Source organism: Porites lutea, chromosome 2, assembly GCF_958299795.1.
Source record: "Porites lutea chromosome 2, jaPorLute2.1, whole genome shotgun sequence".
Lineage (NCBI taxonomy): Eukaryota > Metazoa > Cnidaria > Anthozoa > Scleractinia > Poritidae > Porites > Porites lutea.
The window spans coordinates 44,732,557-44,757,939 of record NC_133202.1 but is presented as its reverse complement, the minus strand read 5'-3'; the positions used below and the strand labels follow the sequence as shown (position 1 = coordinate 44,757,939).

The 25,383-nt window shown below is 37.2% G+C and overlaps 2 protein-coding genes across 2 annotated transcripts; both read right to left on the bottom strand.

Moving 5' to 3' along the window:
- Positions 1-11,376: 11,376 nt before the first annotated feature.
- Positions 11,377-18,127, bottom strand: LOC140928763 (lactadherin-like). The gene is made up of 8 exons (XM_073378546.1): positions 17,954-18,127; positions 17,462-17,605; positions 16,880-17,027; positions 15,733-16,061; positions 15,116-15,257; positions 13,189-13,514; positions 12,567-12,710; positions 11,377-11,533 (listed from the first exon to the last, which is right to left on the bottom strand). Exons 1-8 carry the CDS (start codon positions 18,116-18,118, stop codon positions 11,525-11,527), a joined length of 1,407 nt encoding a protein of 468 aa, XP_073234647.1. The 5' UTR covers positions 18,119-18,127; the 3' UTR covers positions 11,377-11,524.
- A 1,956-nt stretch (positions 18,128-20,083) lies between these two features.
- Positions 20,084-25,329, bottom strand: LOC140928758 (lactadherin-like). The gene is made up of 4 exons (XM_073378543.1): positions 25,217-25,329; positions 22,668-22,746; positions 21,261-21,586; positions 20,084-20,391 (listed from the first exon to the last, which is right to left on the bottom strand). The coding sequence occupies exons 1-4, from the start codon at positions 25,289-25,291 to the stop codon at positions 20,185-20,187; spliced, it is 687 nt and encodes a 228-aa protein (XP_073234644.1). The 5' UTR covers positions 25,292-25,329; the 3' UTR covers positions 20,084-20,184.
- Positions 25,330-25,383: the final 54 nt, after the last annotated feature.

The window sequence follows — 25,383 nt, the reverse complement described above, 5'->3', positions numbered from 1 at the left end:
AGAAAATAATTTTCAACCAACCAGTAAACACTGACAAGGCTAATTTCGTAGCTTTCTTGGTGATTTGTTAGTACAGTCGCCTCATTTATTGCTAAAATTTCGTCTTCCAAAACTCTCGCGAAACGAGACTCCATTCCAAACAGTGAAGAAGCGGGAGACTTAGCAAAGACAACGCGGCGTCAGTGAAAACCTCAAAACGCAAAAGCGCGGGAAAAAGACTGAACGCCACTTTTGGTGCACAATTTGCCACTCTGTCATTTGTCGAGTCAGCTTTCAGATTTGCCCTTGCCGTCGTCGATAATGACTATCGTCACCTCTTTGCTAAATCTGCCAATGGTTTTCCGAGTTTCTTGAACCAATCAAAACGCGCCAAATTTCCATCCACTGCATGATTTCATACCGGTACTTAAGCTTCATATACATCCACTGACAGGTTTCAAATGTTGCCATAATCCATACATTACTGATTAGGTAAAAACTATAAAGAGTTTTTGTAATTGCCACAAATCGCTAAAGATAGTCAAGATAACTCTGACGGCAGCAGATGTTAACTTAGAAAAACAAGCTACAATAGCCCGTTTAAAGAGTTAATTATCCAATAAAAGACTGTTATTTAAACGTCACTTGTAATCACCTAACAACGGATTCGCGTAAGTACTTCTTTTGTGGAGTGAAATTTGATTGCCTTGTTCGTGATTTCCAAGATTCAGTAGCTGAAAGAAAATGAACAAAAGTACCCTAATTCAAGAACTGATATGCATGCTCAATAAATATTTATGTCATTAAATTTCACAATTTTGTTACTTTTAAAATATTTAGAAGTTGATTTAATTTGTTTGTTTGTTTTTTTTGCACCACGTTCTGATATTATATTAAAAACTCGTAGTACTCTGTGGCTAACCGCATTTTTTTCTGCTAATATTTTCTAATAAGTATGAAACCAAAATTAAATTGTCGATTTGTGACCATATAATGAATTAACCACCCTTCTTCAAGAATCAAACGTGCCATAAAACAAGAGATCGAAAGGCAAAATTGATGAAATAAGTATTAATTACAAACATAAAGTTTCCACTTTTTTACCTTTCCGACTGTTTCTTTTGCTTGAGAGAGAAACATCACCGAAACGAAGATTAAAGCGAAACTGGTGATCAACAAACGAGCCATTCTTTTCTTTAAAAATCTGATTGAAGTTACTTCTTCAACTGAAACTGAGAAAATGGCAAATGCCTCGAGAAAGAAACACTATTTAAAGTTGACTACTTGCGTGAAAAAACTGAAAATTCTTGTAAGATCGGTGTTGACTTGAATGCTATTTGTGTTTTTTGATAACTTGAAAATTTTCGTACAATTGCAATTAACATATACGTAATACTACTGCCTGCACCCAGCTCTTGAATGACAATTTTTTGAAATCCTCTTTTTTATTCCATGGCAGATGAAACTCATTTTTCAAACTTCTTTTATAATAAAGTCTACTCTTTTACCTTCCCGGCATTTTAGATAATGGTGACTTTATGAAGATAGCGTTTTTCTTGGGTCGTGAGTATGCTTTGTCACAGTGTTTGTATGACGACATTTTACCACGACTGACCGAAGACCGAGTTCGTTTATGACTTGATAAAATTACTGATAACCTAAAAAATCTAAATATTATTTAATAATAACATAGCTAAACTATTTTGCCGAAACAGCTATCATTGTACTTACGGGGTATTGAGCGGCAATTGCACGGATGCATGCATGATATTATTTAGATGTTAATAAAACAGACATAAGAAATGGAAGGCGAGACTTCTTTACAAGTTTTTTTTTTTTTACTCGGCTTACAAGTAAAGGAACGGAAGTATGTCAAATTCAATATTTTTATATATTTTTTGCCACATTCAGTTCAATAGCCACAGTTTGATATTTTAATGATTTCCAAACGCTTTCTTTTTACATGTACTAAGAACCAAGAAGAACAGAGCACTGAAATATTAACCAAGAACATGCATTTCTGCTTTCCCTTATTTTTTCAGCATTCGTCGATCAAAGCTGAGTAGTTTTTATTAGGAATTCATTAAACCATTAAAAAATGCCTAGTAAAAGTGTTGGATCTGAAGCAACGTGGATCCAGCGAAATCACATTGTTGATTTAGAGAGTCAGGAAGTAAATCGACTATAGGAGCCGCTATTTACTTAACAATATTAACTTGAAATTTTTCGAGCGACATGTTCACACCGATAGTGCTCAGCTGAGTGCAGCAATCCCAAGTAGATGAACAATCCACACATCACACCGCCAAACTAAAGAAGCTTATCAGTTCCATAATAAATAAAAAAACTCGAGAGATCGAAATGAATCTTGTCATGTTACTCTGCAATTTTTATTACCATTTTTATAATCTGTGCGGAGACCTTACTCTCCATCTTCTCTTATAAATGGATCCCGTGCACCCTTAACAGTATCATTGTAAAATAACCGTTGTTTTTTTTACTGATTTTCTTCGATATTGCTGATCAATCGAAAACATCATTTTTTTTCCATGATCGAGACGATAACCATACGTTCCTATATGACCTATATTGAAAGTCAGTCAAAAAATAAGTTGTGTGCGAATTTATACTGCAAAGTGGTACAAGAATCATTTTGTTAAAAATCGTTTACTAGTTTAAAGAAGTGTTGTTCAGTTTTTCGAATTAAAATAAATGATTGGCAAAGAAACCAGGAAAGAGTGGAAAAATTTCGTTTTAATGGGCCTTTTCCCTGACGATACATGTTGGCTAAGTCGCCATTAATTCCTTCTTCTGAGTTGGAACCTGCTAAAATTTTAGGATAGTCACATTAAATTTCGCTTTAACTGCGAATTCCTTAGACAGAGACCTGAGAAGTTATAAAGAAAAAATTTTTTTAAAGACAGTCAAATCAATTTATTTAGCGCCAAGTTAAAAAAGGGTCAATAGAGAAAGAAAAAAATCTGTTTTAGATAAGCCAAGAGAAAAGTTTCAAAAGTTAAAAGTTATTTGATCAATGCTTTACTCTTTAACAAGCAATATGAAAAAGGTTGGAAATGTATTGCAAAATTAATAGCTTCTCACCTTCGAAGAAATTTCCTGAGTACATAAGATCAGCAACGGTACAACGATAAAAAGCGTAACGAAAAACCGAGCCATTCTTTTAGACGTTTTCTATGAGTAAGGTCCGAGGAACGTGAAGGGTTTTCCAACACGAAAAATCTGGTCGGAATTTATTTACAAAGCATTGTGTTATTGAAGTTCCCTCGTCAAAGGGAGAGAGAGGACTTAGTACACTTAGAGGGGTAGGGGAAGGGGAAATACGAAAGGATGTACCATACCATGCAATGATTGCGAAGAGAAAACCAATGATCAAAACATTAATCTATTGGTTTCAGAGATCGGAATTTAAGTTTTCTCGTAAACAATTCAAAGTAGACAGACTGCAAATTATAGTCGTTGCTAAAAAATATATCTACGTGTCCCAACTGTTCATCAGTAGGATGCCTAAAATGGGTGCAATTCCACAATTGGTTTCAATTATTGTCTTCATGGATTTTTCTACTGAAGTTTTTTTCTCGTGCTATTTGCGTGTAATAGGCAATTTTATGATAGGGGATGCAATCGAAGTCACGCTACTTTTTAGTACGTCGATCGGGCGTCGGCAATAAAATTCTCTTGGGCAAAATTTTACTAAAACATATCCACCAAATTCAGTCAAAACAAATGCCACGTTGAATTATTTGTCAGTGCTTTGTGTATTTGTAACTGAATAACTCGAGCGGGGTTCTTAGATTAGCCAGTTTTCTGATTGAGTGTGAATTTATAGCTCAGTATATTTTAGTGAGTAACTGATCTTCCCAATAGACAAAAGTGAAGGGCTGACTTATTTGTTGAGTTAATTAGTCAGTAGTCTGCTAGTTTCATGAAATTAGGTAAAAAATGGAAACAAAAGATCTCTATAAAGTACTTTTTACTGAACAAATCCGCTCAGCTTTTGCTTGACTGGTCCCCAAAATTTGTACTTGTTTTATCTGAACTGACGAATTTCCTTAATGGGTGCTCGAATCACTCTGATCTAATATAACATTTAGTTTTCTGGCGATTTCTAATCAGTTAACTTTCGGATCTAAGACCTCAGCAATCAGAATTTGAAAAAAAATTAAAATTAAAATAAATTCTAAGCCGAGTGTTCGTTCGTTTTGGCCAGTTCGTGGCTATGAATAAAACCCCATTCAGAGCCTCTTTGGCGTATTCTGCTGTGTACTGTACTTATCTGATGCTTGAACTTCGCAAAAATTGCCGATGCCAGGTATTTGGGTAATCCGTCTTGCATAAAATTCTTTATATTCCATTTTCAGAAGAAAAGTATAATAGTTTTCAATCTAACCAACGAAAAACACTGCCTCTGATCAAGTTTAAAACTTGACGAAGATGATTACAGACCTTTGAGTAGCGCAAGGTACTTTATACAAACGCGCGCGTCAAATAATACCTTCTTAACGTCTGTAATATTTTAAATAAAAATAGATGTTTCTCGATTATCCTCCCATTAATTCCGGAATGAGTATGGTTTGATATTTAGGGGATTGCAGCATACGTCTCTCCTTCGCTTTTGCCTGCTGGCACTTTTTTAAAAAGAAAACAATAACAGTTTTTTGTGAGTAGATAAATTATCGATATTTTCTAATTACACGCCGATGCCATCGTAGGACTTGAAAAAATTTCCATACCTGGTGTGATGTCCATTCTCACGTCAGACAACGAGGATACAAATTCTTATAACCAAAAGGCAAATAGTTAGCCGGAAATTTAACATCATTTGTTGAATTCTTTTGCAGGAAACGGAGAAAACTGTATAGTAGCCGCACACGAACGGAAATCACAGAGAACGTGAAAGATCTCGCTTAATACATTTTAAAATTATTCATGGGTTATTGCTTCAAGTCAGTTTTGTTATTGATGGTTTTCAGTCAAAGTCAAAATTAATTAGACAGTTTCGAATTGAAATAGTCACGGTAAATTTTTTGGATATACTTTCGTAGACTTTCACTCTAAGCGTATCTAATGACGATCTTAATGTTGAGTAGTCCGCGAGAAAAAAGTAATAACCGAGAGCGGAAGAACATTGACATAATCTGATCAAACTGTTGAGGACGATTGCGACTAGAAAAGAAATAGCCTGTATTCTAATCTAGTGACGCGAGTGTAGCAATGTAAACATTTAAACTGCTAGGCAAATTTATTCTAAATTTCCTTCCTCGTCTCTGAACGTGGACGAAACCAAAACCTGTCGCATTGCAAGTTTTTTTCCTTGCGCCTCCCAGCTTTAACGCAGTGGTAGTGGCGGAGAATGTAAATACTTTCCTATTGGTATGAACGCACGTGAGCCGCTATGGCGTTAATTGACTCTATTGTTATTAGGTATATAAGGTTTTGACAGTTGTAATGTATGCTATGGCGTTAATTGACTCTATTGTTATTAGGTATATAAGGTTTTGACAGTTGTAATGTATTCATCTCAGCTCTCGAACTATCAACTTTTATTTTTATATCTTACTTTATTCATCTTTCGATTGATTTTTTTCCTTTAACCCCCAGAGGTTGTTCGACCGCATCGGTTGGGGAATACGTTCCCATTTTTCTCCCATTGGGTTTTTGGGTTTTCGTATTTTAATACGCTTAAAAGCGGCGCACGTGAATAGTTTAGCCTGAGTGACTTTATTAAGGAATATTTATATACCATTCTTAAGTTATGATGTTGAGATTTGTATGTTATTTGGACGGCATTAAACACTCAGGCTCCACAGTTCGAGCTGCACACCCATTCCCGTCTCTTAGTCGTGAATATAAATGGGAACAACAAATCGACTGGGACTCTACGACATCTATCTATTCTACAGACTACTCAGTCAACGACTCAATTGCTTTACTAACTTTAATAGGACAAACGCCACTGAATCGTAGTCAATAGTTACCAGCACCGTACAAACGACTTATTGACTGAATCAAGCAAACCTAACTACGAGAGAACAACTGTACAACTGTGAGTGACTGACTGATGGGAAAGGGGAAGGTGACAAATTTCCCGTAAATTAAGTCCAGCGTACACAACCTTATGCTGCATATAAATCCATCATTTAATTCGAAAGGCGAAGAGTTGCAGTTACCTTCAGCCCAGTTTACGATATCTCACCCTACAAACAGAGTGGCTTTTCTTTGTTACTGCAGTCCTGCGAGAGAGAGTTCGATATCGAGCTTTTCGCAGGTGAGCCATTAACCATTTAAGAAGCGAGAAGGGAATGGGGCCGAGTAAACTTTCTAAAAGACTTCTGGGAAATTTTCTGGGACCGTTACTAGTGACTGGGTAAAAATGGCCAATAGCCTGACGGGCAAGTTCCTAGCAACGATCCTAGTAACGACTGCGGGGCACATCTCGGCTCCAATTCCCTTCTTTCAAAAAATGTCTACGCATGCGCCGCGACATAAATCACGTGGTCGATTTCCGGCAAAGTCATTGGCTTAGAGGCAAAATCCCCGCGAAACGTTGTCAACATGAAAGAACAAATGGCAGCTTTTTTGTCAGTGGTAGTGTTATGGTTTTGTTGCCACTGTGAGAAATCGAAAATTATTTTGATTGAAAATTTTAGTGGTATGTGTTGTCTAGTAGATAATGCATCCCTGAACTGTCAGACAAACACTTTGGCTCGATCCATTTAGCCGAGATCGGCGTTGTGATCACTGGATGCGAGGAGAGGACATGCTAAAAAGGTGGGTAATTTTCTCCTTTTATGTTTAGTGCAAGTCTCGTGCAACTCGATACAACAAGAAATTATATAGCATTGGAAGAAAAATTCTTGGGCTTTGTTTTGGTATATGAATTAGCGTGTACCGAGGTGCACGGAAGCGGCAGTTTTGTAAAACGTATAGACCCTTTTTGTGCTATAAATCGACACGATTGTGTTCTACAGCTTGGCTGACAATTCAGCCGGTTTGCCCACACTGCAATCATTTAGACACCTTTGAATTTTTATGCGTGGTTCAAGTTAAACCCAACATAGCGCTACACAACAGAAAATTAAAAAGCAAAGGGATAAATTTGATTTAGCTTGCACCTAGTTGCAGGAAAGAGGTAGCTTACCGTTTCGGCCGCATTTTCATTGATCAAAACAAAAATATTCTGACTGCTAAATCTGAACTCGCATACACAGTTTATCGCAGAGGTTTGCGCTTGGTTTAAGTTTCCTGCCTCTCGGTGCAACGGAAAATTATAAAGCGGGGAAACCAATATCCTTTGACTTTGTTTTGGCATATAAATTAACCTGTACCGAGTGGCAAAGGAAAGCGCGGCAGTTTTGTATTAAAAGCGTACTGTCCCACTTTTGATGCTTAGTAAAATTCGTCACGATTTTGACCAATCGAACAATTCATTTTTATGTTGAAAATGAGGTTACAGCACTGTGTATTTTGGACATTTTAGGCTTACTTTCGAATTTCCAGAAGGTGAGAGTCTTGTAAAATGCTAAAATAGACCCTTTCGGTTATGAACAAGTTTATTTTGATCGAACCAACTAATGTCAAGGTTAGCTATGCTAGAAATTTTCTGTTGACACTGTGTACGGCTGTCAAGCTTGCAATTAAAAGGATCGACGATCCGATTAAATTATTCTGTTAAAAATTTGATTTGGAATCATCCACAACAATCACAAAGGTTTGGGTTCTCCCTGTGTTCTCTTGCTGCGTTTTAATACCTCTCTGCTTGCTAGCTAATAACATCTTAGAGAGAGGCTGAGAGGGAGGATAATGTGTTTTTCGTTTGAATGGCTTCTCTGGCAGGCAGCTCTGTTTCTAAATTTCCTGTCTAGTCTAAACATTTAGGCGTAAATGTAAAGTGAAAGATAACCAGCTGCAAAGGAATCATCTTTGTCACGGTATAAGATATGGCAAATCCAAATACTCCTTCCAAAAAAAAATGAACTTACAGAAATTAATAGCTTGGGTTAACATTTCACATTTGTTTTCTTTGGTCAATGGTGTTTTTGACAAAATTTTTAAAACTTTTAGTTGGATCATCTTGATGAATAGTACTTTGGAGCATGACATGCAGTTTCCTACTTCAAGGTTGAGCTTTCAAAACAAGCTAACATAATTATGTTGGTTAACAAATGTTGATACATGATTTAATTTAAACTTTATAAACTCACTGTAATTACCTATATAGTAAAAACTTGTGACTAAGAACCTGGTTTATAGGAACCTGTATAGCTAACATTTGTCAGCTAGCTAGGCCCCTCTATGCAAGAAGCTGTTGAGGATAAAATTTGAAACAGGTTTTTATTTTCTAAAATCTATAAAAACATTCTGTACACCTGGGCAATTGAGATAAGTCAACTTGGAGACATAGGTGACTTATCACTCCAACTACAATTTGATGGTGTGATGATGTTATATAAAAAATATGCTGAACACCACTTAATACTCTTAGCTACAATGTATTTTTCTAGGAAACTATATAACCTACATATCCTAAATTTGTGCTAATTGTCAGGGGTTTTTATTGCATTAATTATTATTTTAAGCCCAAATTTATTACCAAGTCCTGATAAATGCATGGGTTTACTACAGTATATATTTGAAGAGGTTGTTGCTGTGTGAAGAATTAAGTTCATACAATGTATATGAAGTATAGTTTCTTTTCACTGTTGAATCAATAAAAAAGGCAGTAAAATATTGACATATAGTCATTTATTTACTTTTTTCAGAGAAGATGAACTTGTCCTGAATCAAACAAAGTGTAGCGAACTTAGCAAAGTGTTCTGATGATACATGTGTAAGAAAGTATGAATTTCAAGTACCTGTGAGAGTGAAACAAAATCAATAAAAATCTTAAAATCGTATTCATGGAAAGATATGGGCTGTTTACTTCTTTGTAGCGGTTCAGCATGTACACTAATTACTAGGCAACCAAAACAAAGTCATGAATATTCCAACCAACATGTTCTCTGCTTCTCCGTATATGGTGACGTTTTAATTTATTTGCCCTCAAGTAAAGTAAGTAAGTAAGTAGCTTTATTAAAGTGTAATTTCGAGTTCACGTCTTGGCAGTCTGTTTTGCTACGATAGCATTTTCCTCCGTTTTTCGGTAATAAAATTGCTAAATACGAAGAGAATGACCTCAAGGCATCTAGTGTTTTTGTGCAGAATTAAGCCGTTAAAAACGGAAACACATTATAGCCCGAAAAGTGAGTGCGTTCAAAGTCGCATCCGGTAAACCAAAACGCAAACATTGCAGTAAACGAATCTCACAGGAACAGGAGGAAAAGGAGAATACTAAAAAGTCCAGGCCATTTAAACAAATGCCGTAAAGGAGGGCTCCAGTTTTTCTTCTTTCTCCTGGAATAAACACACGAAGGACGACTTTGCCGTCATGTTGAATTTACTCTATGTCACGTGGACTGGCATCGACCAATAAGACATTTTTCACCAGTGAAATTCCCTTCTTATGTCTTAAGTGGCGCATGCGTACCACAGGGTATTGCGTATTATTTGACTCCATCCAATCAGAGGCAGTGGTATAATGTTATAAGCGTGGAATTTCTTCACTTGTTCCTTATAGACGTTGTGTCGTGGGGATTAATTTGCTGCACAGCTTAGAGCTACGCCTTAAATTCGGTTGTTTTGTCAGGTTTGGATCAGCATGTTAGAAGTTTTTACTTTTAGGCCAATTTTAGAGGTAAAGGGAAGTGTTTAGGCTACTCCTCCTTCTTTACTGTTGTTGTATTGTAATTTTCTCCCCAAGAGCATGCGCTGTCATAAGGTACTACAAACACGTCTTTTTAGCGTTGTGTACCGTATACCAAGTGGCAATATGAAGTCCTGGGTTACGACACAAAGAACAGGCCCTGGCGCTCTAACAATAACACAACAGCCAGTACACACAATAGTGAATATATTGACTAATATGGAAATCGAACATCCCCCTTTGTTGAGTTAATCCTTTGAATTGTGGTAAGTTAGTTTCTCCCAAGAAACCATGTCAAAGTCATTAAGTCAAGATACTTTTTCTTGTTTCAGCCCGGCCATTTTGTTAAAATGACCAGGACAGCCAGAAGTATTTGTGCCGCAGCAAGAGCCCTGGATTGCTCAAACATAAATGTAGACGTCTAATCATGACGGGGCCTGTAAAACTCATTATGTAACTTGGGAAAAAGTGGACGGTGCAGAAAAAAATAAAGAATAATTGCATTTTAAAATGATGTGATGTTTCTCATGAAATGGAGGAAGAAGCCCGGGGGGGGGACTGGACATATGAAAGGGGTGGGGATGCTCGTCGGAAATTTTGAATTAAACCCCTAAAGGAGACCGATCTGGGTGTGGCCCAAGCTTTCTTTGATCCCTAAAAAGAGACCATTTTAAAACAAAGACAAATGAGAAAACTTGGATTATATGAATGGAGTAAATAAAACGAATTTAAAATACACATATCAAATATACATTTTTATATTTTTTCGCGTGCAACCCTAAACGAGACCTTCACGGCTAAATATGATGGCGTTTTGCCCAGAACACCCTAAATGAGACCAAAATCCGAAATTTACACCCCTAAGCGAGATGACGAGCATCCCCACCATTTTCATATGCGGAGTCTCCTCCCGGGAGAAGAAGTCCCCTAAGAACCGTAGTATATTTCAGTGCCTTGGCTCGACATCTAAAAAAGTATTCCTAATATCTAACTTCTGGCCGGATTTGCAAAGAGACTTGAACAGCTCTCATCGACTATTTTCACGTGAGCCTTTAATAAAGATTAAGGAAGCAAACAGTTTTCTCGTATTCTCTATTCAATCCAAAAGGAATCTGATTTATTTGTGCTTTTTCGACGGCTTCTCTATGCAATCGTACCTTAATAAATATTTAACGGTTCTCTGCATTCATAATGTTCTGATCGAAAGCTGTAAAATGGTTACCGAGTGCCCGGCAGTTTCTAGCTAACGTTCGCCAAAAAGAACAATTCGTGGGTGTTAAGGGAATGAGTGAAACTGTTCAAGTTGTACACGGTCTAAGGATGAAATCCTGCATCTTGATTTGACGTTAGGGATTATTAGGTATCTTTTTTATTTCGTACATCAGGCTGACTGTGGTAATAAGGGGAAGGGGGGGAGAGGGTGGGTGACTTATCAGAGGCTGAAGGCCAATAAGAGAAAATACGTCGCTTAGTTCTCAGCATCGACTCAGCAATTCGGATGCTAAAGATGTCCGCAAATTGATTCCCTGGCATAACATAATTGAGATTCTTAAAATTCGCAGGTGGATTAAACCTTATTTTTCCCAAAAAAGTGTCTGGAACGTTACATAATATTACTACGTAAAGGACAGGTATACAGAACATATTTTGTTCCTTTTTATTCTGCATGTTACGACCTTAAAGTAAAATGAAACAAGGGTTCATTAAAACTCCAAGTACGTCAGTCACTGAGCCGTCAGCACTGGGTGTCTGCACCGTCTCAGCGCGTCTTTACACTCCATCTTTTTAAATGCCCTAAAGTGAACGATACAAGTAAATCTTTAGTGAAACAAATCATAGTCATACTTAGCATATTGCTTGTCAAAATAATATATCGTTTTTATTTTCAGCTGTAAAAATTCTGAAAATAACTTTTTCTCAAGTTTTTGACATCTTTAAAGCCTGAAATTATATACTGACAAAAAGTCATTCTTCTTTTTCTTTTCGTCTTACAAAGAATAAGTCACTAAGTTCTCAATGTAAATAAATGAAGGATATAGATCTTTTTATCTCTCTTGTGTATTTTGCTTTCCTAAAGGTCATCGGGTTTGCTTATTGTTCTTTCATAAATTGTGTGTAAGTTCACGTGAATAAGACGAAATGCGTATGAAACAGTTCTTTAGGTCCTGTCCACAAGAATCCAGACGTTTTTGAAACACAATAATTTTTTCACCCGGATTCGTATGGACGTGGCCTCAAACCACTCTGGAGAATAGTTTCAAATAGACGTGGTTTCATTAAGTGGATTTACTCAGTTAGTGGTTTTAATTGTGTGGACGCGAAAAAAGTAAAAAAATACAGTACGCAGTTTCAAAAATAGAGCGATTTTCGTATCACCTTGAAAAATTGTTTCAGTAGGTGTTCGTTATTTGTTTTATCGGGTAATGGATGAAAAGATCAAAACATGGACTCTTTCGTTTTCCCGCTAAAGAGAACCCTAATATGGACTGAAGGTATTGTTCGACTGGCCATTCGTGTTGCAGCATGTCGTCAAAGCGAAGTATCGGTTGATTTCTAGAAAGTTCTCAAGCATGAAGTTTCTTCACCCGAGCGTTCGCTTAGCCAACAAAAAGCCAAGCGCGTTTGTATCCGTTCGATAAACAAATCAAATCCCTCTATTTCCGTTCGTTTGTTTCTTCTGTTTGTTCGCGCATTTTCATTTCAAGGTCATACGAAAATCGCTCTATCCCGATTTGTGTGGACGGGGCCTTAGAGTAATATCACAGACCTGTACAGGGAAAAAACGATTTACACTGGCCGGAAAGGTTTGTAGTTACTGGGCTCTTACCCGAATAGGACATCCATACAGCTCAGCACGCATGCAAACAAAGCCATACCAGCTCAAAGGATGGATTCGAACAAAGCGGGCATGAAATGGTGGGAAAAAATGATGAACAACAATGGAGTCACGATCAAAGTTTCCCCGAAGTACCTATAAAATCGAAACATCAAAGAATTACAGAGGAATTATAGAAAATAAAGGTGTTGGAACATCTGATATCAACCAGGACTTTGCTTTTTAGTTACAGTAAGAAGCAAGCCATTTTTTTTGCTAATGAAAAACAGTGAGATGTTTTTTTTTTTTAATTCTGGTTACGAGATTGAGTACTCGCTGGGTACCAATGAGAACAAGCTTTTTTTTTTTCAATGCACACGACAGAGTTTGGGCTAGGTGTCGTTGCCTGCATGAGCTTGATATCCTCAATAAAGACTTGTTACATCATTCTGATTCAACACTTAAATCACCTGTGCTCTGACTGAAGCGGAATGTCTTTTTATATTTATACTCGACCCGAAAGACGAGGATGTTTTCAGTAGCTAGCAGTTTAACATTTATTTTTTTAACTTAAAAGATGCTTTAGGTGATCAAGTTTTTTCTGAGGCCAGTGTAATGAGTATAGTGTTATTACCTTTATTTTACCGCGTTCTGTGTACTGGACCCAATAAGAACCTGTGAGGCTGTAAGATATTGAGTAACTTGTCGGCCAACTATTGGCATTTTGCCTCCCTTGAGTGGCTACTTTAGTGACGGTGGTGGGATTTCCAAGATCGATTTGCAGCCATTCTTTGTTGTTACTTGTCTTTGCACACCAGGCTCCATCCTTACCAGACCTAGCCACCAGGTTCAAACGGCCGCGGTGGGCTGCGTGGGCACTGGTGTGAATGGTGGACGCAGTGATGGCGCTGTCTTCAATTCGGCCATCTTCGATTCCAAGCGACATGGAACAAAGGTGTCCTTATAAAACAAAAGTTTATTCGCGTTTAACAAAAAAGAACAGAACATAGGGCAGTCATTATTTCTCATATTTTTGTCAATGGTAATTGATGCTTAAGAGTTTGCTAGAAGTTAATTTCAAAAACGTATTAATAATTCGTAAAGAAAATGTTTAATAAGTGTCTCTATAGCTGATTAAGACACAGCTAAACTTTACGTCGAATTTTTTAGACCAAAATAATCAGTCCCAAATCTAAATATTAGTGCAAGAATGAGTTTATCTATCGGAGGTTTTGAAGCCGTTCAAAAAACTCCCAGTCGTGCCTCTCGGCTTCGCCTCGAATTTTTATTGAAGCCTGACAATACACTCCTGCTCGTGTTTTAAACAGTACTTCATAAGTTTTCTTTTTAAAGAAAAAGATTTTTAAAGCGAACTTTTAAAATCGCTCAAAGTGTTCACCATTAAAAAGTCTGCAACTCAGAGCCAAAGGGAAGAATCCAGTAATTAAAGTTAATTTTCCAGTTCACGTGGCTTTCTCAGCGCAGTACGGATGGTTAACAAACCCTACGTGTAAAGACAAGTGTCGTATTATTCATGCTCGCTACTTTTATATTTTGAAATACATTTTCGTAACATTGCTGCAAACACTTGCTACCCTTATAAAGGCTCTTTTTAGTTTTAGTTCTTTGTTTGTTTGTACGTTTTTCTTGTAACTAAACATCAGGCGCACCCAACGACCGTTTCCTCTTAAATACATTAGGGAGCTTTAGCATCGACGATGGCAACGGTAGCGAAAACGTCAGATTTAAAATGAATTCCCGTTTTTTCAATCTTTGTCGCGTTTATTCCAATTTGCTGAAAATGGCAAGTGTAGGCGAATTTCCCTAGGGTTGATTTCTTGAGGACCGCACTCAAGTTTAGAGAGAGAAAAAGAGATTCGTCGTCGCTTGTTTCCATAAAACTTGCATCTAGGCATTTTCACGTCGTAGTCGTACAAGGACGGTAAAGAAATGAAAAAAGCGTGATGTACGTGCAAAGTTGTTGTTTTGGGCAATAAACCTACTGCTTTTTTGACGTCCTCTTTGCCGTCGCCGTCGTCGTTGCTAAAGCTCCCTATTGAAAACACTTTACAGAGTTACCTTTAGATCTCTACAAATGCATTCTAAGCGGTGATATAAAGTTTGTATCTGTTAGGTTATACTAGGGGAACTTGAGTCTTTTCGAAATTACAAGGGCTTCTGTATTATTTTCCCTAAAATTTTAGATGCAATTTAAAGCTTTACAGATGTTAGTATTTTTCTGATTCCTCTCTCCATCAAATGTTTGAAACCGAAAATTTCAGGCTTCCTTTTCACTAGGAAAAATAGGCTAACCTGGGCCGGGGAGTGAATGTGAAAAATTAAACTTCGAAAATTGTACATGAATGGAACGGTCATTTAGAATTTTTTAGCTGCTCCCAAGAAATAGAAAATTGTAGGCAATATTTGCTTCTAAGGACAAACATTTTACAGAAAACAGTCGTTGGGTGCCCCGGAAACATGAATAGGATAGAGGCGCGAGGAGAGACCTCTCCTTAGAATTGAAAAACTGCTAGTCAAAAAATTCTTCCTCTATAAATTACCTTCCTGACAGCCATAAACTTCAGCCCTCATGGAAATATGATTGTTCCAAGATCTGGGATGAAATCGCAGATAGCGAGCTTCGATTGAGGAGTGCAGGGAATGGTGAACTGGAGTGTCGGCGTCGACGTTACCTCCAAATACCTGACCAATATATTTATAAAATACATGACCACTACACTTGCCCAGGCCTTTTAAAGTCAAAGTGCAACCGTATCAAGAGAAGTGTTAAAAATTATCTAACAACTACGTTTAAATCCCACAGCTTGCAATAACAACTTTCACGTGGTCCAAGTGGTCACATGGTATCACTCTTAAAGAAGCCCCCGTGAGAGCAAGCTTAATGTTTCCGAGTAATCTTATGCATACTGAAGTCCCTATGAAAGGGTGAAGAGAAAGAGATGAGGAGAAGAGAAAAAAGCAATGGTTGCACCCTTAATTTTACATTGGCTACTTTAGAGTTTATGGCCGAGAAAAACTGCTTGACGAAGAGATATATTTTGGCGATAATGTTTTCAAAAATCCAGCTAGATATGTAATGTATATTAAAAGTTAAATGCATCGTTTGGTTTCTTATAGAACAAGATTTCCCTGAAATTCCATTACATGTCAGTCATACCTTAATGTGTCCATTAGAAAGTCTGTACCAGACCCAATGAGCACCATCCACGCTATATGACAAAGTGTAGCTTGTCACCCATTGGTTAGATTTGTACCTCCCTTGGGTCGCCATTTTAGTCACTGTAGTTTGTCGTCCAAAGGAAACCTGCAGCCACTGTTTCACATCGTTACTCTTAGCGCACCAGGCTCCTGCTTTTCCACTAGCTGGGATTTTGTTTAGGCGGCCAAACTGAGGAATGTGATTGGCGTCGTAGGATGTTGATGCCGAAATTGCGCTGTCAGGCAGATGTCCACTCTCCATACCCAGTGGGAGGAAACAACTGCGAGCTGCTGGATGGAAAATAGGGGACAGAAAATACTGTTACCGTTAACGCTCTGCAAGACTCAGTTTAGGTTTAGCATTTAATTTGTTTGGTACCGGCTGCTGACAGGACAGCTTTTTATTGAAGGTTTATAATTTAAACAACTTACATGTAAATTACTTCACAAAAAACAAACTTTGTCACAAAAGACAGAAAGATCAAGCGAATCGTGGTGACGATTAATTAAATTAATTCACTAACACAACGGTCTACTGATATACACTCGTTCAATGTTCTCTTTTGTAAGGCAGTTTTTCTAGAAACCTCGTACCCAGAAAAGAGTCTTCTCTCTTTTTGGTCAGCTTTTAAAAAAGCCAGAAGACTCTGGGAGCAAGATTGCTTTTGATTAACGAAAAGATCGAGAACTCAAACTTCGAATTCTCATTGTGCAACTAGCACACCGCTTAGCTCTGTTAGTAGCAGACAAAACGCATGTAAACTTGTGATATCTTATCATGCTGGTTATGATAAAAGCTTTCATTTTCCAGATTTTCAGTTCAGATTATTGGCTGAGCAGTCAAAAGACGTTAGGCCCTTGATCTTGACTCCACATTTGTTTCGTGATGGGGACTTCAGAGAACCCTTCTGATTGGTTGAAGCAAATTTCACAAGCAGTACGACCAATCAGAAGCAGTGCCCAGAGGTGTCATCAGTATGGAATTTCTGCGCTCGTTTTTCAGACGTCATTTTGCGGGGAAACCGTTGGTGGCGTCGTGAAAGGTCGTCTGCTTTCTCAGGCTACATGGAAAGAGAATGATATAAAAATAGAAAAAATTTATATACCATCTTCACAGCCATAAATTTCCACTCTCATTGAAACATGGCCATGCCAAGCCTTAGGGTGGAAACGAATAATTCGAGCAAAGATTCCTGTGCCAGGATGAAAGAAATGTTTGACCACTGTAGTTCTATCACTGTTGCCAAGGAACACCTTCAGAAGAATCAATCCAGTTCAAATAAATGAACGAATGTAACATTTAGTCATTAAGATTGTATTTCTGAAGTTAGCATGCTAATAAAGAGGTCATTACGTCAGTGAAGTCGCTTGTAATTGGCTGGAAAAAACATTTTTTTTCAAGACGCTTGCAATATTTAACTACCGCTGTTCTTTAAATCACTAAAATTAAGGGCAGATGACCAGCATAAATGGGTTGATAATTTAGTTATCTTCATCGTACTCACCCTTTCAGTTATTTACTTTCTCGTAATTTTTCTCACTCATTCATTAGTTCATTCATCACCTATAGTTAGTCTAACTATAATTTAGTCACCATAGCTCGTGATTCAGCTAGTTAAGCCAGTCAGTTGCCGTCTAGTATTACGCGCAGCCAGCAGCCAGTCCTCTTTTTTCAGTTTTTATTATACCTTGATTTGACTGTCTTCCCGGATGTAAACCCAGTTGAGGTCGTCTGCGGTATAAGACACTGAGAACTTTGTTACCCACTGGTCAGCGTCATGGCGACCCTGAGTGGCCACGCCTCGTATCTTGAATAGGCGACCCAGTTTAACCTAGAATTAGCAGAATATGCAGAGCTGAGCCCATTGTTCTTAATCGAACACGCAGTTTCTTCGACGTGCCACTAAGTTCAGTTTAGTTTCACACACAAGTTTTAAAGGATCTTATCTTAACCTTGGGAATCAAAAGTAATTTAGTGAACATTCATCTTTCAAACTAGATCTTCACGAGAATAGCACTGAGAAAACATCTGATGTTAAACAGGATTTAGAGGTATTTTAATTTCGAAAAGACAAAAAGGTACTTTGCAAAAATTCTTGAAAGAGTCGATTTACATTGCTATTAGTATTACATTTAGATTAAACATAACGTCATGAATGGCCTGGTTGTCATTCAAGTACCTGAAGCCATTGATTAGCATTGTTCTGTTTAGCAGCCCAACAATATTTCCCGCCATTTGGTAACAAATTAAGCCTGCCTCGGTTTGGAAGATGGTTGGCACTGTAATATGATGACGCAGAGTATGCTTCTTCAGGAATTCTACCGTCTTCCACCCCCACGGGCATTAAGCAGTTCTTCACTAGATAAAATATCAAATTATAACCATGTCAAATTACAGACAGCTTGCGTTGTTCGTCCTCTAGAAGCGCAATGCTCAAAATCTATGTAAAATTATCCACAAAAAAGAGTATTTAGATCGAGAATGCATGAAGAAAAGACGGTTAATCGATTTGCAACGTTCCCACTTGTGATATTAATACAACAAGTAGTAAAGTTTATGCCAAGGAGTAATTAATTAAATTTTTACAGGAAGATATGAAGTAAAAAAAGAAAAGAAAACTAAAAGATGGAAACATACTAAGATGTGAAGTAACACGAGATACCTACCACTTCGACAGCCATACAGTTCAGTTCTCAGGCACGGAATATTAAGATTGTGAGTCAATGGATGAAAGCGGATAAAGCGAGCTTCTATGTGGGGCTTTAAGGTGTGTATAATCACTGTGTTTCTGTCAGTGTTCCCAGCAAACACCTGAGGAAAGTTACAGTGTAGTTAACAGTTGTGGAGACTCTACCCCAGAAGATGAGTAGTTACATTTGCATAGTTTACTTTCGACTGGATGCCATTATATTCGTTTAGAAACTTCAAATACCTACCTTGTAAATTTTTACACAGTGGTAAGATATTATTTTTGGTGCTTTATAAAATCAAAACTGGTGTTTTGAGGGTAACGGCTGCTGTATTTCGACGAAACGCCATTTTCGTGAAGATGTTTGAAGTTTGGTTTCAATGTTTAAATTACCGTGTAATTTTCAATTTCCGTTTTTAATGTTATCAAGGTTCTATATAATTATTGCTTTGTTACAAAAAACGGCATTAGTAAGCTTGTATAAATTGCGATGTTTAATTACGCATAAATTTGCGTCCAAATACTGAAAATAACTTCAAAATCCGAAATAAGAGTAGTTTTGTAGGCCAATCCCATTGATAGATGATGATAGATCTAGACAAAGCGATGCATCTCCTCTCAATCATCAGTCAGTCAGCTATCAGCCGGTTTATTACTCACGGTGCATAAGTCAAATTACGCGCAGCTCACAAGTACTCCACAAATATGATGTTACTCCAGCAGTCTCAGTCTGTATTATAGTCCGTTTCAGTCAATGGTGATTGATTGATTGACTGATTGATCGATTGATTGATCGACTTGAGCCCTCTTCCAGCTACAGTCCACAACAAAGAACCTATTCGTAGGCTATTCATTTACTTCTGGAATAGACTTTGGCTTTCTGAACCCCATAACATTTTGAATGTAGCTTATTACCTTATCTACAGCTCGTTGCTTGTACCAAGTCCAATGAATCCCGTCCACACTGTACGAGAGTTTGTATGTTTTAACTCTGTACTCGGTGTCATACCGCCCTTGTGTTGCCACCTTAGTAACAGCAGTTATTTCCCCTAGGTTGATCTGCAGCCATTGATTAGAACTTTTGAGTTTCGGGCACCAAGTAGCCATGTGCTTGCCGTCAGTTAAAAGGTTGAGTCTCGCAAGTGAAGGCCGGTGCCGGTTGTCGTAGCTGCCTGAAGCTGTGAATGCACTGTCAGGAATGCGCATGTCCTCCACACCAAGTGGCATTGAACAACTGTGAACTACAAAAATAGACATCAAGTGTACTTGTAATCGTATTTGTTGGGACCAATTGAGGCGGCTAATTGATTTTGAAAATAATTCCACTATTTATTATGATAATTCATAATAGATTACATTCATAAAGAGGTGAATTACATGTTACTAATTACAAATTTCCTTTCCTACGTCTTTCCTTATCTCTTACTTAATAACCAAATTGGTAAAATAAAACGGTATTTACGAAGTGTACTGCCGTCCTTCGATGTCCTGTTTTTCGATTAAATCTGACGAGATTCACATCATGGCGCGTCGTCTCATTAATTATTTCTTCTATAGTCATTACGGATATGAGACGTGATCCTGACGCAAAGATGCTGCTCTTTGTTTCTAATTAAATCGCCTCTATTTAACCAAGTTTCGTTCGTGCAGTTTGCCTGCTCTATCTTTTCCGATTCCATACTATTGCTCCCTACAGTTAATCACGTTAAATTATTTATTTCTTAGACATTATGTAAACAGAATGAACTCTTCCCGCTAAAAGTACATACCAAACTGATTAACATACCATTTCGACAGCCATACACCTCAGCTCTTAGACAAGTATGTCCGTTGTATGTTTTTGGGTGAAAGCGAATGAATCGAGCATTGAATGCTGTTACCAGTAAGTGTGCCACTAATGTATTTCTGTCCTTGTTACCTGAAAAGGCCTGAAACAAAGAAATAAAAAAGTTTAAAATATATTCCATAGTTAAGAGGGATAGAACAAAGAAAACGAAGGCAGGATAAGAATTAAATTGCCAGGAATTATTAAGCAATAAACGTGACATGCAAGTCATGGCAAAATGAGAACATTCATTATAACATAAGAAAGTTACCTATCACAGATCCGATACATATTTAGGGGCTTTTTGACATACGTAATACCTACAATTTTGGACAAAGCGTGTTGGACAAGCTTCAAAACAAAACCTATTCATTTTTCCTTTTATCCTGGCAAATAATAATAATAATAATAATAATAATAATAATTTTATTTATATAGCGCTAAAATCCAATAATTGTCCAAAGCGCTACCTAATTACAAAAAAAAAAAAAAAAAAAAAAACCTAAATTATAAAATATCTACAATATACAATATAATTCAAATAGAGCCTAAGTTATCTACTATATAAATCAAAAACATCTTAAAAAACAAAAGGAATCTCATAACCTATATGCTAACTTAAATAAAAAAGTTTTAAGGGATTGCTTAAAAGTTGCCACTGAAGCACATTTCCTAATCTCTAGAGGTAAATCGTTCCACAATTTAGGTCCTGCAATAGAGAAAATAGGGAAACCGTCGCCAAACTGAATGACTATTACCCCCTTCCTCTTATCCAGTTTTGTTTAGGGTAACACCAGAATTATACACGTCGGTTTTTAAACGAAAGCAATATTGAATAGGGGGGTGGGGAGGGGGCTTACTTATTTCTGTTTTGAGGGGATGCTCCTGTGGGGCAAAAGTTAAAAAAAAAATTAGATGGAACTGTCTCATCAGTTTTGTCCATGAATGAAGCAGTTCGTGATTATCACTGACCCACGTGACACTGTTTTCCTTGTACTCGGCCCAGTGTATCCCATCCATGCTGTAAGAGAGAGTGAACTTTGTTACCCAGCTGTCATTGTCTTGCCGTCCTTGGGTTGCAACTTTAGTCACTCGCACCAGCTCTCCAAAGTCAATTTGCAACCATTGTTTGCCGTCGTTAGTTTTTGCACACCAAGCTCCATATACTTTACTATTACCCTGTAAGTTCAATCTCGCTCTTGCTGGGGCATGTTTGGCGCTATAGCTGGAGGATGCAGAAAACGCTGCATCTGGAACATGGCCATTCTCCAAACCAAGAGGAAGGGAGCAGCGGTACACTAAATTGAAAGAAAGCCACACTGTCAACTTTAAATTTTTAGAAGAAATTGCACAGAGACATATCCTTTATTGCGTCACAAGCTGCTCTTCTTTCAGCGCCGTGTCGCACAGAGGGTTCGCCGCGAAAGTACTGTACCTTTTAGGGCCCTTTATATGAAACCGCTATGAGGGCAAATATAACATAAAACTATCCTCCTAAGGTGAGGTGTAGGTGAATAGTGCTTGCTATATATATCGAGCCGCAAAGCGTCGAGGTCTATATCTAGCACTATTCACAGAACCTGAGCCAGTCAGTAGAATGAAAAAGGTAAATGCAATAATTTTTGTAAATAAAAGACGTCATTTATTGAGTACTTTGTTTACGTTTTAATTGGCAGTGTTCACAGATTTTTCGGTTTTTTTTTATTTGCGAAGTGAATTTTTATGATTTTGTTGCAACTAATAAGAAAATAATTTTCTACCAAACACTGACAAGCCTAATTTCGTAGCTTTCTTGGTGATTTGTTAGTACAATCGCCTCATTTATTGCTAAAATTTCGTCTTCTGAAACTCTCGCGAAACGAGGCTCCATTTCAAACAGTGAAGAAGCAGGATACTTAGCGAAGACAACGCGACGTCAGTGAAATGCTGAAAACGCAAAAGCGCGCGAAGAAGATTGAACGCGACTTCCGGTGCACAATTCGCCACTCTGACATTTGTCGAGTCAGCTTCCAGTTCTCCTCTCGCCGTCGTCGGTGGCGACTATCGTCACCTCTTCTTTGCTAAATCTGCCATTAATTTTCCCAGTTACTTGAACCAATCAAAACGCGCCAAATTTCCATCCACTGCATGATTTCATACCGGCACTAAAGCTTCATATACATCCACTGACAGGTTTCAAATGCTGACATAATCCGTACATTACTGATTAGGTACAAACCATAAAGTGTTTTTGTAATTGCCGCAAATCGCTAAAGATAGTCATAACTCTGACGGCAGCAGATCTTAACTTGGAAAAACAAGTTATTAGTATAAGAGCCCGTTTTAAAGAGTTAGTTATCCAATAAAAAGAACTGTTATTTAAACATTACTTGTAATCACCTAATAAAGGATTCGTGTAGATACTTCTTTTGTGGAGTAAAATTTGATTGCCTTGTTCATGATTTCCACGATTCAGTAGCTGAAAGAAAATGAACAAAAGTATTCTAATTCAAGAACTGATATGCTCAATAAATAATTATGCCTTCAGCACGATATATTGTTACTTTTAAAATATTTAGAAGCTCTTTTGTTTTTGTTTTTGTTTTTGCACCACGTACTGATATTATATTAAAAACTCGAAGTACTCTGTGGCTAACCATAATTTTTTCTTCTAAGATTTCCTAATAAGTATATTAAACGAAAATTAATGTTATACTCTCGCTAAGTGTCTATTTGTGACCATATAAACCGGCCTTCGAGTAAACGGGGCCGTAGGCTGAATTTTATCAAAGCCTTAAGAATCTAACGTACCATAAAACAAGAGATGACAGCAAAATTAATGAAATAAGTATTAATTACGAACAAAACGTTTCCATTATTTTACCTTTCCGGTTGTTTCTTTGCTTGAGAGAGAAAAATCACCGAAACGAAGATTAAAGCGAAACTGGTGATCAACAAACTAGCCATTCTTTTCTTTAAAAATCTCATTGAAGTCACTTCTTCAACTGATCGGAAACGAAGGAAATGGCAAATACCTCGAGAAAGAAACACTATTTAAAGTTGACTACTTAAGTGGAAAAACCGAAAATTCTTGTAAGATCGGTGTTGACTTGAAAGCTATTTGCCTTGTTTGATAACTTGAAATTTTTCGTCCAATTGCAACATACGTAATACTACAAGCTACTATACTGCCAGCTCTTGAATGACAAGTTCTTGAAAACCTATTTTTTTATTCCATGGCAGATGAAACTGAAAAGCTGGCTAGTTTTTCAAACTTGTGATGAAAAAATTCTTTTATATAATAATTTCTTTTGCCTTCCTTAGCATTTTAGACATAGGTGACTTTTATTTCCTACTACCTTATATGAAGATAGCGTTTTTCGTGGGTCGTGCCGGAGTATGCTTTGTACAAGCAGCGTTTGCAAGACGACTTTTTTACCAAGACTGACTGAAGACCGAGTTCGTTTATGACTTGATAAAATAACTAATAAACGCACAAATCTAAATATTATTTAATCATAACATGGTTAAACTATTTTGCCGAAACTGCTGTCATTGAAGTTACGGAGTATTGAGTGACCATGGCCGCACGGATGCATGGTTCATAAAATAGACATAAGAAATGCAAGACGAGACTCCTTTACAAAGTTTTTTTACTTGGCTTAAAATTGTAAGGGAACGGAAGTATGCGAAAGTATGTCAAATTCAATTTTTTTATATTTTTCCACATTCAGTTTTCAGTGGTTACTGTCTGATAGTTTTATGATTTCCAAATTAAAAAACGCTTTCTTTTTACATGTAAGTACCAAGAAGAACAGCACACTGAAATATTAAACCAAGAACATGTATTCTGCTTTCCCTTATTTCTTCAGCTTTCGTCGATTCAAAGCTGAGTAGTTTTTATCTGGAATTCATTAAACCATTAAGAAATACCTAGTAAAAGTGTTGGTTCTGAAGCACCCCCCGCGAAATCACATTGGTTAAATAATATTAGAGAGTCAAGAAGTAAATCGACTACAGGAGCCGCTGTTTGCTTAATATAACTTGCAATTTTTCGAGCGACATGTTTACACTCGGATAGTGCCCAGCTGAGTGTTTGAAGTAGTCCCAAGTAGATGAAATATCAACACATCACTGCCAAACTAAAGAATTTCATAGAAAAAAAACTTGAGAGATCGAAATGAATCTTGTCATGTTACTCTACAGTTCTTAGTACCATTTTTATATTATGTGCGGAGACCTTGCTCCGTATCTTCTCTTATAATCTCGGATCTCGTTCACCTGTTAAAGCATTAGTATCATTGTAAAATAACTCGGTTTCTTTACAGATTTTCTTCAATGTATCTATCGAAAACATCAATTTTTCCATAACTGATCGAGACGATAATCATGCGTTCCTAATTGTTGTACTTGATTCTTAGTTACGAATGTGCGTGATTTTTTAGCATGCAGTCGCAATATTAAGAACTGGAAATAAAGCATCACCATCAACTTAGGTGTTTAATATTGAAAGTCATTAAAAAACATTTGGTTTATTTAAGACCATTTACTAGTTTAAAGAAGTGTTGTTCAGTTTTTGGAATTAAAATAAATGATTGGGAAAGAAGACAGAAGAGTGAAAAAATTTTGTTTCGATAAGCCTTTTGCCTGCCAGACGTTGGCTAAGTCGACATCATTTGCTTCCTCCGAGTGGGAACCTGCTAAAATTTTAGGATAGTGACATTACTAATTTTTAATTTAACTGCGAATTCTTCAGAGAGCTGAAAATTTCATAAGTAAAATTTTAATTAAACAGAGTCAAACCAGTTTATTTAGAGCCAAATTAAAAACGTTTCAGAAGCGAAAGAAAAAAACCTGTTTTAGATCAGCCAAGTGAAAAGTTTCAAAAAGTTAATAGTTGTTTGATCAAAAAAGGTTGGAAATGCATTGCAAAATTAACAGCTTCTCACCTTCGAAGAAATTTCCTGAGTACATAAGATCAGCAGCGATACCACGATACAAAACGGGAAGAAAAACCGAACCATTCTTTTAGAAGTTTTCTTTGAGGAATCTCCGAGGAACGAGGAAGGTGAGTTTTCGAAAAGGAACAGTGCTATGATCGAGGTGACCGACCATC